General features: G+C 31.6%; 1 protein-coding gene across 1 annotated transcript; it reads left to right on the forward strand.

The window, feature by feature from the left end:
* Positions 1-8,086: 8,086 nt before the first annotated feature.
* On the forward strand, positions 8,087-12,949 carry LOC112727061 (U-box domain-containing protein 3). The gene is made up of 5 exons (XM_025776662.3): positions 8,087-8,423; positions 9,352-9,632; positions 9,756-9,872; positions 10,096-11,952; positions 12,473-12,949. The coding sequence occupies exons 1-5, from the start codon at positions 8,414-8,416 to the stop codon at positions 12,536-12,538; spliced, it is 2,331 nt and encodes a 776-aa protein (XP_025632447.1). The 5' UTR covers positions 8,087-8,413; the 3' UTR covers positions 12,539-12,949.
* The last annotated feature ends 2,777 nt before the right edge of the window (positions 12,950-15,726 follow it).

Here is a 15,726-nt window from a genome sequence, read left to right on the forward strand (position 1 = left end):
GTTTTGTTTTCCTACCGCAGGATGAGACCAAAACGAAAATAATCTCGTGTTTATCAGTTTTGCTGCATAATCTGAAAAAGTGTTTATCACATGTGTTTCCTTGATTCAACCTCCTTCTCAACTCAAAAACCTTCAATTGGTATCAGAGTTTAGACTTAAGGGGCAAGTTTCACAGCTTGGATTTAACGATCCATGACAAACAATATTGTTGCGTTCACTCTAACGGAAGGACAATCCAACAATAGGCCGTCATTCTTTAATGGTACTAACTATGTCTATTGAAAAGAAAGGATGAGAATCTTCGATTACAACATCTAAAAAATCACTCTCAATGGACTAAACATTCCTACCAAACTCAATGAGGAAGAAAATTCTGTTCCAAAAGAGGATAGTGAATGGAACAACGAAGACAAAAAAAATTGAGTTAAGTGCCAAAGCTATCAATTTGATGCATTGTGCAATTAGTTTTGAGAAATTTAGAAAAGTCTCAAGGTGCAAAACCGCAAAGGAGATATGAGAGAAGCTGTTGCCCACTCATGAAAGAACTGAACAAGTTCGAGAAACTCGTATTAACAAGCTTATGAAAGAGTACGAAATGTTTCTCATGAAGGCATAAATGAGATATTTGAAAGATTCTTCGTAAATCATCAATAATCTTGATGCTATGGGAAAGAAACACACTAGAAAAAAGCTCGTGAGAAAGATCCTAAAAAGCCTTACTAAAGAATGGGAAAGCAAGAGCATTGCTATCGCTGAAGGGAACTGTTCGGTAGGTCGGGTATCAGACGGTTCGGGTTGATATCCTGGTTGGAGAGGGGGAGATCTCGCCTGGTCGTACGTCACCGGGTTGGGGTAGGCGACGTCCCGAGCACTTCGCGTGAGGAGGGGGTGTCACCTGCAAAGACACTCCGACGCTCTAGTCAGTGATATGTGCAGGCGAAAAAGGGGTATGTGGAATGTAACGTACCTTGGGGGAAAGGCAGGACCTTCCCCATATATACCATGTCAGAGGTGGGCCCATCAAGGACAGGCCCACCTTCCTTGATGCCTCCTTCTCACAGCTGAAGCGTAGCTGGCAGGGACACGTGTCCGGATCGGCGACTGAGCGTCTCGCTCCCGACCGTCCGGGTCGGGTGGTGCTCGGGTCGGACCGATCCGCTAGTGGTTTGGGCCAGGCCGTAACAGGAACAATCTAAAAAAATTTTCTACGACGAGATGAAAGGAAACTGTTGGCTTATGAAACAACTCGTCATGAACCAAAGAAAAAGGATCTTGTACTAAAATCCAAGATCTCTTCCAAAGATGAAGAATCAGAAAATGATCTCTCTGATGATGAGCTTATTTTCTTCGCTAGAAGGCTTAAAAAGAATGATGAGACAAAGTGGAAAAGAATCTTTTTCAAGGGACTTTAAAAGAGACCAAAACAAGATTATCTATCACCACTGTAGAGAATCTGACCATTATAGATTAGACTGTTCACAAAAGAAGAAGGAGGACAGCAACAAAAGAGAGAAGAAGAAAGTTCTTATGACATTATGGGAGGATATCGAAAATGATGCCAAGGAAGAAGACTATAATCATGTAGCCTAATTTTGTCTTATGACTGATCAAACTAATTATGATGAGGTAAATTATACTAAATTTTCAGTTGATCAATTATATTTTATTATTAATGATTTAAATAAAAATTCTGCAAAGCTTTTCGAAAAATATAGTAATATAAAAATAAAAATAAAGTATTGAAATTAGAGAATGCGAAACTCAAAGAACAATTAAGTAAAGTCGAATCCTCTAGTATTTTGAAACAAGAAAATGAGTTTTTAGAAACTGAGATAGAGGATTTAAAAATGAGAAATTTTGCTACTGCATCAAATGAGTTCTGGCTGAAAATGAGAAATTGCAAGAGAAGATAAAAAACCTAAATATTGATTTAGTAAAATTTGTTTAAGATTCTGAAAATTTAGACAAAATTATTGCTAATTAAAAACCTTTTTTTATAAAATCTGGTATTGGTTTTGTGGAAAAAAGAAAATCAATTTAAAAAAATAATTTTGAAATCTCTTCGTCCAAAACCAAAAGGACTAAATTAATTTTTCATTAAAAAATAAAATGACTCTTATATCAAAAACAAGAATCTTTCTCTTAATTTTAAAATTCCAACAAGAAGCAACACTTGTTCCAATTATCATAGAGCTGGACTTTCTTCTCTTCAATCTTTATTTACAAAAAAAAGTTGATAATCATGTTTATAATATTATTTGTGATTATAATGTTTTGGACAACAAAAAAGAATTAGCATCAAATGATCCAAACTAGTTTGGATACATAAAACTTCTTAAAAGTATTGTAGGTTTGCCTTACATGCATCTAAAAAGAAGCTGTTGGACAAGATGCTACAACTAAAGTGTAACCAATTTCTGCAGATGCTGCTGATATAATTTTTTTTTGAAATGACGAATTTTTTTGAGTTTTTATCTTTCTGATTGAGACGAAATTTTTTGGGTAGATAATGAACAAATTTTTTTGAATAATTATGTAATTTCTGTATTTATTCAAAAAACTTTTTCTTACTACATTAAAACAGATTTTAATCAAAGTATTTTTTACATTAATCATTTTATTTATTTTAAAAAATCTTTTTTAAAATTTCTTTTCAAATCTATTTCTAACATTTTTCTATTTATGGAGTTCTTATTCTTGCAAAATTTTTAATGCCTTTAGTATTCCATATGCCGTTTCACTGCTGCTGTTGTTTGAACCTCTCTTTATTTTCCTTCTTGATGATAAAATAGGAAAAAAGTAAAGATTAAATTATACGTGTTTCAAATATTCATGATATGAAGAGATCAAATATTATTTAAAAGTTATTAGTTTATTTTGATGTATTTTGATTTTTATTTATTTAGTTACTAGATTGGGCTTTATATTTATGGGCTCTAGGATTTTTTTTATTTTAACCTAATAAGATGTTATAAATATCTCCTTAGCTATTGTAGCCGTAGTATTGAGTGATTAGAGGTGTCAAAGCACTTTTTGATTTCGTGATTAAACCATGGTGTTAATAAGTAAGGTTGAGTGAGTCTCACTCTTGTTGCACATAAAATTGGATAGAAAGTTTAGGAGTCCCTTCTATTCAATTTCCAAACTATGATGTGAATAAGTTAGGTTGAGGAGTCCCTTTCTTGTTACATTAAGAAATTGGATAGAAAGTAGAATTATTCTCTTTGTATTCAATTTCAACTTATCCTTTTTGTTTCTATTTCAATTACAATTTATCTTTTCTATTCAATTTTAATTCTTGTCTTGTTTATCTTTTTATTTCGTATCATTTGGTATTAGAGCTCAGGTATTAAATTAATCCTTATTAATCTATGTCTGTTCTTCTTGTATTAAAAAAATAATAAAAAAGATTTCAGTGTCTCTTATGTCCTTCTTTTACGTTCTTATCTTTTTTGTTTGTATTTTATTATTATCTTGCCGTTCTTGTTGATTCTATATTTAAAAAAATAAAAAAGTATACAGTGCAAAAAAAATACAAAAAAAATATCTTTATCCCTTTTCGTATACTATTTTTCCAGCTATAAGATTCGAGAACGAATCTTTTTTGAAGAGGAGGAGAATGATACGTGTTTCAAATGCTCGTGATATGATGAGATTAAATATTATTAGTTTATTTTGATATATTTTAATTTTTATTTATTTAGTTACTAGATTGGTCTTCATATTTATGGGTTTTAGAATTTTTTCTTGTTTTAACCTAATAAGAAGTTATAAATATCTCCGTAGCTATTGTAGTCGTAGTATTAAGCGATTGAAGGTGCCAAATCACTTTTTGGTTTCGTGAATCGTGATGAAACTATGTTGTTGACAAGTAAGGTTGAGTGAGTCCTTCTATTGTTGTACGGGAAATTGGATAAAAGGTTGAATAATCCTTCGATTCAATTTCCAAACTATGATATGGACAAGTTAGATTGAGAAGTCCCTTTCTTGTTACATCAAGAAATTAGATACAAAGTAGAGTGATTCTCTTTGTATTCAATTTCAACCTATCATTTTTGTTTCTATTTCAATTATAATTTATCTTTTCTATTCAATTTCAATTCTTGTCTTATTTATCCTTTTATTTTTTAGCATTAAACTAACTATTATTTGGCATATGTATTTTATACCTTACTATCATATGTACCATCTCTTATCGGAGGATGCTCATAAAAAGAAAGAGCTTGCTGAAATTTAGAAAAATTTCTCTAGTCTCTCTCTCTTTAGTTTAAAAGTTTAATCATGTTTGTCATCAAAAGAAAAATGATTGAGTCAAGAATTAATTTGGTATCTTATGATAATAAACATAATTAACTATCCGTATTATAACTAACCATTATGATGAACATTATAGGAATCAATCAAAAATGATATCAAACTAAATTAAGAAAGAATCAGCACTATCAAGGCAACAAGTAATACGCTCCAAAATCTGATCATATTCATAAGGAGTTGCTGCATTCGAACTTGAGGAACAAAGAAGGAAAGATCTCCTTAATGCCAACAACTATAAGCATAATACGTGCAATGATTAATTTTGTAAAAAAGAAAATTATACCAACTTTGAAAAAGAGTATATCAATATCTACATAAGAAGAACGAAGACAAGAAAAAGGACATTTTTTGAAATAAAATCTGATTTGATACACAAGCTATTTCTTTGTCATATTGAGTGTATTTTTGTTCTCTCGTGTCTAGAATTAAGATTAATTTAAAATATAAAAAAGATAAAAGGAAGAGTTCATACAAAAGCCAAAATTCAATAATTGTTTGAGTGTTTGTGTTCAAAAGTGTGCTGGTTAGAGTATACTTGGTTTCTCTTAACTAGGTTGAATTAACACCTAGGTGATTTACTAAGTTTGTGATAGTTTAGGTGGTTTACAAGAGTGTGAATTTCTTGAAATTGATATTTATAATCAATCTTGATTATAATGAAAATTCTACCATCATTGTGGTGGAGACTGGATATAGGTCACATTGCACTTCAAGACCGAACCATGATATATCGTGGTGTTACTCTTCTTCTTTCCCAAAATCTGTAACCTGCAATTTCGTTTTATTCTCCTATCGCAAAATGAGACAAAAACAAAAAAAAAAATTATTTATCAATTTTGTTACATAATCTAAAAAAGTGTTTATCACTTATGTTTCTTTAATTCAACCTCCTTCTCAATTCACTTAAAAATTTTTAAGGTTCATTTACTAATTAAAAGTTTTTATTTTTTATTTTTTTAACAATAGTTGAATCGCATAAGTAATCAATAACTTAATCTAAATTTTTCAATAATCAAATCAGTTATCAAACATGTAGAAACTAGGTGGTTTGGGGGTGGGAGATGCTCTAATTAGGAATGTGTCGCTTCTGTTCAAGTGATGGTGGCGCTTTTCAAAGGAGGATTGCCCGCTTTGGAAGAAGGTTGTTTGCTCTTGTAATCAGTTGGACCCAACTGTAATGTTATCAAGCCAACCTCTGCCATCAAGAGGGGGTCGTGGAAAGATATTTGTCAGCTTAATATTAAGGAGTAACAGGCAAGAGATATGATGATCAGGGGTCTGTCCATGGAGGTTGAAAATGGCAGAAACATTCGTTTTTGAGAGGATACTTGGTTACAAGGTGGCTCTTTGAGAGATTGTTTTCCGAGACTCTTCTCTGTTTCAAATCAACAAGGATCTGTAACAGGGGACTGCGGATTTTGGGATGGGTTAGAGTGGGTATGGGACTTCCAATGGAGGAGAGAACTCTTCCAATGGGAGTTAGAGTTGCTCAACCAACTTCACGACCGGTTACGGGTTGTAAGGTTATCGGTTGATAGAGAGGATTCAATTGTATGGAAATTTGATAAAAATGGTGTTTTTTCTACTAATTCTTTTGTGCAGGTGCTACAGCAAGAGACTCTTTCAGCTGACATCACGAGTTACAACTTCACAAGTTCCATTTGGAGAGGCTTGGTTCCTCCAAGAGTTGAGCTATTTGCTTGGTTTGTGCTAGTAGGCAGCGTCAACACGATGGAGAGACTGAGTAGACTTGGCATTATTAATCATCATGATAATATGTGTGTGTTGTGTAAAAAGGACATAGAATTTGTACATCATTTATTTTTTGCTTGTGAGTTTACGTGGCAGGTGTGGTGTGCTTGGTTGACGTTCACTGATAGAGCATGGACCACCCCGGATACCATTAAAGAGTTCTTTGAGAGTTGGACTGGAGTAACAGGTGGGAAGTCTGAACAAAAGAAATGGCTGATAGGATTCTGTGCAATTATTTGGAACATCTGGTTGGAGCGGAATAGCAGAGTTTTCCAAAGAGTAGAAACAAGTGTTGAAGGAATAAAGATTCTGTCCTTCTTGAGTTACAAGGAATGGTGTGGAGTGGATCCGTTTGGTTGTTGATGGCAATGCCCGAGATGACAACGGATTACAACTTTCTTTATGTTTATGGTTTTTTTTGTTGTCCTTTATTCCTTTTGCTCCATCTTATTGTGTTGAACTACCTATGTTCAATTATATATATATATATAATTTTTTTAAAATAATAACTTTTTATATTTTATTTTTTATATTAGTTAATTATTAAAAAATTAGTCAATTATTTTAATTACCGATATTTTAATTGATTTTTCCAATTTATTGACAAACGATTTTTATTTTACATCGAATTGTACTGATAGCCGATTTTCAATTAATCTAGTAGAACTTCGGTCTGATTTTTAAAATTATGCTTAATTTCTTATTAGTTGTTATCTTGTAGGTAGTTTGAAGAATAAGATCGAATTTTAAAAATAATTTCCTATCACTCAGCTGCATTTCCATATTTCTTTAAAGAATTTATTATCTAAAACTTTTTCTACCAAACAGTCCAAAGATATGAGACAGCGTATCAAATAGCGCAGAAGTAGTTGAGATTTGGCACTATTTCCATTCTTGACAAATGAAAAGAGAAAAAAAGTGTAGAAGAAAAAATTGTTTAGTTCCAATATATGGTAATGGTATTCTAACCTATATATATATATTGAGATGATAATGGTTTGAAGGATAAAGAGTGTCCTAATCTAAATGCAAAATTATCACTAAGCACTCAATTTTTTTCTCTTTTTCATTAAAATAAAAAATGAATATTATCATTTTTAATATAATAAGATAAAAATTATAGTAATATAATTAATATGATATTTAATATAATATTTAAAGTTGTTTAATATGACTTAATTGATGTGTATTAATTTTGATATAATTAAGTGTTATGATTGAATGCCAAATAACATATTGAATACCATTAAATGATGTCAATGTTAAAATTATTTTTAATTATTAAGTAAAAATTTTGAAATTTATGATTATTACATGTCAATATCAATTCAAAATTATTTTCAATAATTGAGTAATAACTATCATATTAACTCACTATTATTAAAATTAACTCCATTAACTACATAAATCATATTGTTATTTTAACAAGTGTTTTGCTAACAAATTGTCAACGTTACTATTTTAAAAAAAGTTTTCTTTTATACATTTTCAATATTTAAAAACTTAAAAACTTAAAAACTTTCTAGGTTTCTAATATTTTTTTAAGTTTTTCTTTTACATTGAACACCTTAATAAAAGACACTTATAAACTAAAACTTTTTAATAAAAAACAAACTTATATATAGTACATATAATTATTTTATTTGTTGTCCATAATATTTTTTAAATCGACAGATTATTCGAATTCTTGACATTTATTTAAGCGAACGAATAGATTGATTACTCAACTAATACAAATTGATACATAATAACATTTAATTGTCCACATTTCACTAGCAGTTGACCAGTTATCAAATAGAACTTAGGATAGAACTTAAAAAAGTTACAAAAGTTAGGGATTTAAATTCAAAAAGCAAAATTGACTATTCATTTAATTTCAATTATCAAAAATAGACCTTACATCCATAATTATTTTCTTATGTTTTATTTTTATTTTTCCATTTTTTTAAGGAAAAAACGACAAATCTTTCTACAGTATCTAGCTATCTATGTATAACATTAAGGACCCACCTCATTAACCCTTTTAATTTTTTTTTTCATTATTCAATAATTTTTTCAAAAAAAAAAAATAAATAAATAAAATAAATCCCTTCTTGTTGGAGTTGTTGCTGTTGTTGGTCCCTCTTCCTTTCTCTCAGGCTTTCCACACAGCATTTGTTGGGAATGAAATGAATGAATGAATGAATGAAGACGAAGTTTGAAGGGAAAAAAATGCCCTTTTCATTGAACAGCCATTGATGAATCACATCATAGTCTTGGAAGCTTCTGTTCTTTCTCACATGGTTTGAAGTTTGATCAGGATCTGTGTGTTCTTCATTCCCCTTTTCCATTTTTGAGCTTCAGAACCATGCATATAGGTATGCATTTTGCAGTGATCCGAAAATTTCCTCTTTCTGTTCCAAAAATGGAATCTTTTTAATTTGTTTTTTCATTTTATGAGGATTTATTAGTACCCTTTTCCTGTGTTGTTGAGTTTTTAAGGGATCCAAGTACTTCTGTCATTTTCAACAAAAATATGAACTCTGTGTGGAAATGTTTGCTGAAAATGTCAAACAACAGTTTGTAGCTTTTGCTGTTAGTTAATTTGGTTTTAATGAAATGAATAATGAATGATTCATAGTTTCCATTTTGGTCGGTGGAATGTAAAATACTAAAATGAGGTGAAGTTGTCAAGAAGAGAGGGCAAATATGGAATGATTTTACTTACATGGTTCATTGAAGATGAAGAAATGCATTTGAGTTGAAAAGTTGAATTAGGTTCATCAGTTGGCTTTCTGCTTTCTTTCCAATTTCTATAATTTGCTTTTGGTTGATGTTGGTTTCATCAAAACATGTGTATGAATACTATGATGTCTGTTTTGAGCTTGAGATTCGGACATATGCTTATGTATTGGAATTATTAGCTAGTCATGATTTGTGTTTTTGGATGGTGAGAGACATGTGTTTTGTAGTTAGATTAGAATGTTATTCAGTATTGGAGTCTTTCATCCATTGGAATATGTTGTGGTCAATAAAAAAAGGCAACCTGCTGCACAAGCATCTCACGTTAACGGTCCGGGGATGTGCCTCACCCAAAGGGTGTGAAGCATATGATGCCTAACCTGATAATTACATCAGTGGCTGTTTTCACAGCTTGAATCCGTGATCTTGAGGTCACACAGAGACAACTCAACAGTTGCTCCCAGGCTCCCCTTCATGTTATAGGTCACCACATGGCGTCTTATATGATGAGGCAATTCCTTTCTTGTTTGTCTGACATTTTGTTGTATGATTTCACATAAGCAGGTCAAACAGATACAACTTCAGTGAAATGTCTAATCAACAGCATATCTCGATTCCTTCATCTGGTCTCTTGCCAAATCGTGAAGCCTGCGCCTTTTCAGAAGATCTGTCATAATATGGTCGGGGTGTTAAAGCGACTGAAGCCAGTGCTTGATGATGTAATGGACTACAAACTCCCATTTCACCAAAATATGTCTAAAGAGTGTGAAGAATTGGATGTGCGGATCAATGAAGCTAGAGACTTCATCGAAAAATGGGGTCCAAAGATGAGCAAGATTCTTAGTGTAAGTGAAGGGTTATATTCTTGTAGTCATAACTTATGTTCCGAACTAGCATATGATCTTATGCCTCTTGTTGTGAACTGCTAATTCCTCTTAACTGCTTGCTTCGGATTCTTCTGTTTTCAGGTTATTCAAAGCAGCACATTGTTGATTAAGTTGCAGAGCACATCACTTGACATATGTCACATGATAGTTAGATCCCTACAGTCACCTCCATCTGCTTCGGTTTTGGCTAATCTTCAGGTATGTTCAGTGTTTGATGTTACATCTTTGGATTTGTATTTGATAAGATTGTTTCTAGTTGATTTGCATACTCCTCCCAAACATAGTAGGATCTTATTTTCTCGAAAGAAATCGTGTATTTGGCTGGAATAGCCATTGTCTCTTTTTTCTATCATTATTTTTTGGTTCTTCCTGTCTTGTTGATTGATACAAGTACGAGCCTAATTTCGAGCAACCTTTTCAGAACTATATCCAGGAACTTCAGTGTCTCAAGAAGGAAACAGCAATGGTTTATATAGAAGAAGCACTAAGAAACCAGAGAGATAATGTTCAACCTTCCAACGAGCTTCTGAAGGAAATTGCCGAGTTACTAAAATTGACATCAAACGAGGAGCTCTTGAAAGAAAGTATCGTCGTGGAAAAGGAAAGGTTGAATGCTGAAGTCAATAAAATGAAAGGGGACTTGGATGAAATTAATGAAATTGTGAATCTTGTCCGCAATTTACGCGATTATGTAATGAGAACTGAGTCCCTTGAAGTCAAAACTGGTCTCTCAATCCCTCCATACTTCCGCTGCCCTTTATCATTGGAACTCATGATGGATCCTGTTATTGTGGCTTCGGGTCAAACATATGACAGGCAATCAATCCAAAAGTGGCTAGATAACGGGCTAAATGTTTGTCCCAAGACTCGTCAGAAGCTCAATCATATGAATCTTACTGCCAATTATACTGTCAAAGCTATGATTGCAAATTGGTGTCAGGAAAACAGTGTCAAGCTTTGTAGTAACTCGCTGCTCGATAAATCCTCTTGTATCACAACCCCTGCAGATCATTCATTGCCTCATGATTTAGCTAATAAATGTGGTTTCAAGTCTATGAATATTGATTCCATCTCAAGGTCATCTCTTCAAAATGGAAATGGAAATGAGAAACCAAATGGTGATAATTTTGTCAGATCAAGTGAAGAGTATAATGGATGCCGGAGCGGAACAGTGGAAAGATGTGATCAGCAATCATCCGATGTTCACAGCAGAAGTGAATCATCATTTTCAAGTTCAATATCTAGTACTGATTGCATACTTCCAGTTTCAGGACAGGCGTCCGGAATATCCGATAAGCCGCAAAATGTTGACAGTGTTGTTGGGAACAAACAAAGTCCTGCATCGAGAATCCAAGGGACGAGAAATGGTAATATTGTTATGAACAATAATAACATTAATACTAGTGCTAAGCAAAATGATTCAAGAGTTGATTCACATCCTATATTGAACTCGGGGGCCGGTGAAGTGGCCACTTCATCTCATGTTAATAAGTTGATCGAAGAACTTCGCAGCCAATCAGTTGAAGTGCAAACCATGGCTGCGGAAGAATTGAGGCTTCTTACAAAGAATGACATTGAAAACCGAATTATTGTGGGGCGGTGTGGGGCTGTTGAGCCTTTACTTTCGCTTCTGTATTCGGACATGAAGATAACACAAGAGCATGCTGTGACAGCTCTGTTAAATTTGTCAATCAATGAAGATAACAAGACTATGATTATGGAAGCTGGAGCCATAGAACCTCTTATCCATGTTTTGAAGACAGGAAATGATGGTGCCAAGGCAAATTCTGCGGCGGCACTATTCAGCCTCTCTGTAATAGAAAACAACAAAGAAAAAATCGGCCGATCCGGCGCAGTTAAAGCCTTGGTGGATCTTCTTGCCTGGGGAACTCTTAGAGGGAAAAAGGATGCTGCTACTGCGTTATTTAACTTGTCAATATTTCATGATAACAAAGCTCGAATAGTTCAAGCTGGAGCTGTGAAGTTTCTGGTTCGGATGATGGAGTCTGCCGATGGAATGGTTGACAAGGCTGTTGCACTTCTGTCAAACCTGTCAACAATTCCAGAGGGCCGGATAGAAATCGCAAGGGAAGGAGGCATCCCCTTATTAGTTGAAATTGTTGAAACAGGTTCACATAGGGGAAAGGAGAATGCTGCTTCTGTTCTGTTACAGTTATGCCTTCATAGTACCAAGTTTTGTATTCTTGTTTTGCAAGAAGGAGCTGTACCTTCCCTAGTTGCATTATCTCAATCCGGTACGCCGAGAGCCAAGGAAAAGGTATGAAATTATCCCACTCAACTCAACATTAATGATGCATGCATTTTCATTATCTAAACTCGAAACCATGGGGCGAATCATAATTATCCACGCATTTGTTGGAAACAAAACAAACTAAGACTTGTCCTATAGTGCCTGCTATGGATCTTCTTTTAGATCTCCATGTCCTATACTCATCTTGTTGAAACTAATTGCGCAAATCTTTCCATTATATGCTCTACGGTAAGGAGATTGGTGAAGTGAGAAAGTGAAGGCCTGATCACCATTGAATTTGTAATTTTTATATATTATTTGTGAGCCTCACTATCTTGATTTAAGGATGATTCGAGTCTCACTTTTTCACTTTATCAACTTTCTCACTTTAGAGGAGCTTCCTAAAAGTGAACACTTCTCCTAAAGGTAATAAAATAGAAACCTTAAAAATGGTGTCTTAAGTTCTCATTATCATAACAAACAATGTCATGAGCATAGTTCAAAATGTGCAAGAAAAGATGCTAATATGTTGGTTGCATTCACGCAGGCACAACAACTTCTCAGTCATTTTCGCAATCAGCGCGAAGGAGCTGCCGCGAAAGGAAAATCGTGATGGCAAATTTTTGGTTATTTCAAATCTCATTACCCCATTTTTATTGGCTTAATTGATCTGTGATGATCATGTTCCCCCCATAGCTGTTGTTGAGGACTCTAGGACTTCTTTGATTGCATTCTCTTTTTCTCAATTTTTGAATGTATCATTTGTGAAGCTATTTTCTCTTCTCTTGGGTGGCTTATCATTTTTTGTTATTATTTTTCCCCCTTTTATAATTAAGGGCTTTAATTTTCTTTCTAATATTTGGGAGTTTTTCTTAGGAGGAGGTTAGGGTACTTTTTCTCTCAAGATTTTAGCTTTGAAGATGTAATCTATGACACTATTCTACTCTAGATCATAACAGATGTGTGTACATATTTTTGTATATATACTATAGATTCTTGTGATATGCTACATTAAATTGTTGTACCTTGTATTGTGATATCTTAGAATTTTTCATAATTTCCTTCTATTTTAAGGGGAAAAAAAAGTTATTGGTAATATTAAACTCATTTTGTATTTGGGCAAAATGTGATGTAGAACACTTACTAAGTAAAATAATTTAAGAAAAATATCTTTTTTTTTGGGTATACAAGAAATCAGTAATTTATTATTTTCTTCTGTTATATATAATGGGACTGGAAAAGAGTTTGTTCTACAAATTTTTATTTCTAAAACATTTGTCATCATTATCTCAATAAAAAAGGTTTTTAGCTATTTATAAGACCCTAAATCTTAAGATCTCTTAGTTAGAATGTCATCTTTGACTTATTTCACACTTGTTACAATTTTATATATTTAATCATTAAAATGGTAGATTATTAGGAATGCTAGTGTTTATTCATACACTAATTCTATTGCTAACGTTACATTTAAACCTTGAAACTTTGGTCTAGTGACTTATTACTTGGTCTTTTAACTAATTCTATTTGCCCTTAATTGGATGGTCCACAACAAAAGAATTAGTCATTCAATTTGGTGATGGATATTCTTAAAAACCAAAAGTAAAAGCAAGAAAGGCAATTACCTCAAAAACCTAAAAGTGAATGGTATTTCAAATGTTTATGAAATACTAGTATTTTAATAATTTTAACTGTTGATTTTAATTATAAAATATATATATATATATATTTTATAATTAAAATCAACAGTTAAAGAAATACTAAAACACCAGTGTTCTAGAAATATTTAAAAAAAAATTATATTTTAACTGCTACGTTATCATTGATATCTCCATGACCATATAGATAAATAAAATTATATACATAAGTTGACAAATCTTGGGCCTTATAGCCATGAGTAGAAAATAACATAATTGGGCTTACCATCCTTTGTTTGAGAGGATATTTTATGGTGATGATTTGAACAATTAGGGGACTTTACCAAGAAAAAAAACATAACTAGGGGAAACATGACCAAAAAAAGAAAAATAATTAGGGGAAAGAAAATGATAAAAGAGACATTAATTATAGGGGGTATGGTTTATTTATGTGGTCCAATTTTGCATGGTTCACCTTCACCTCATGTGAATGGGTAGGTTCACCTTACACTATTAACTTGGTCAAAGTGACGTGTATGTACAACAAAGATTCTTGTGTTATACAGAGTGGGTTTGGATGTTGCTTCTTAAAGGAGTTTCAGTGGTACACTATTTCCTAATCTTCCAATAAAATTGCCTCTAGTAAAAGAATGAATGTTTATGACTCTACAAAGAAAAGAAAGAAAGAAAAGAGTATATATATGTAATAGGCCAGCATGTTTTGAAGGAGGAATAATATTCTTACTTCCTCTAAATTTACACCATTCTAAAGTTTGATTTAGAAGTCTAACGGCTTTTTTTTTTCTTTTAAATAAATATCTGAATTAGTTTTCAGAAAATTTTAGATTAAATATTTTAGTTCTTAACAAATTTTTAATTTCTAAAAAATTTTTTAGAATTATTTCTGATAGATAAATTAGTCTCTCTATCACTTTCAATTAAAATTTTAATATACGTATTGGATAAATAAATTTTTAAATTATAAGATAATTAAATTTTAAAAAATATTAATATAAAATAAACTATTCTCTATTCAAAATGATAGAAGAATAAATATGTTTGATAAAATTAATTTTCAAGAATTTTTAAAAAATAAAAATTTACTAGAGATTGAAGTATTGGAGCTAAAATTCTTTAAGATGTAATTAGGGTGTTTATTATTATTATTATTATTATTATTATTATTATTATTATTATTATTATTATCTTTAATTTATATTATCAGATTATATGATTTTTTTACCGTATGGAGCATTTCTTATCATCACGTGGAATATGTGTGTATAAAAGTTACAAACTTTTTCACCATCTCATAATGCTGGGCTGCTGGCAGAGTTTGATTTGTCAATAAAATTGGTTGGTGCACCATATTAAAACACTGACCTGAACAGCATGATCATGACATGAGTACTACTAATTATTCAACAAAATAAATAACTTATATTTTCCTTGATAAACAAGCCGGGAAATTTTCCGAGACATAGTCTATATAAGGAACAATTAAAACAAAAAAAAATATATATATTGATTACAATAAAAATAATATAACTCAGTGGTTAAAGAATTTGTAAAAAATTTAAAGAAATTAGGTTCGATTTTATCCAATAACCATTTTAAAATTAATTGTGAGAGAGAACAAAAAAGACCAAGGGTGAGAAATTATAAACTCCACATGTCAATGGTATTGATGAAATTATGATTGTGAATTGGAAATTAATTCTTGATTGATTAGAAAAGAATAGAGAGAATTCAAAGAGAGGAGAACTTTCATTAACATTTTTACTTCCATTATCACCATTTATGATACTTCTATATATTTATATTACAATCATATGTGGGAAACAATAAAAAATTAGTTAAATAATTTAAAATGATCTTATTTATTATTTATTAATTATTGTCAAAATAATTATATAATTTTAAATATAATAAATATATAATTACAGATGTTATATGTATAAAATTATAAATATTATATTATATAAAATAATTTTGAATATTATTTTCGTAATATTGCCATTTATATTATTTCTAATAGTATATTCTTATTTTGTTTAATTTTAAAATGTTGGGACTAAAGAACAAGCTCATGATAGTTATGTACATGTATGTAAAATTTAAGATTTTTACTTTTAGCTTTAGTATAAAAGAATTTATTTATGTGGTT

The sequence above is a fragment of the Arachis hypogaea genome, chromosome 12 (genome assembly GCF_003086295.3).
Source record: "Arachis hypogaea cultivar Tifrunner chromosome 12, arahy.Tifrunner.gnm2.J5K5, whole genome shotgun sequence".
Taxonomy (NCBI): Eukaryota; Viridiplantae; Streptophyta; class Magnoliopsida; order Fabales; family Fabaceae; genus Arachis; species Arachis hypogaea.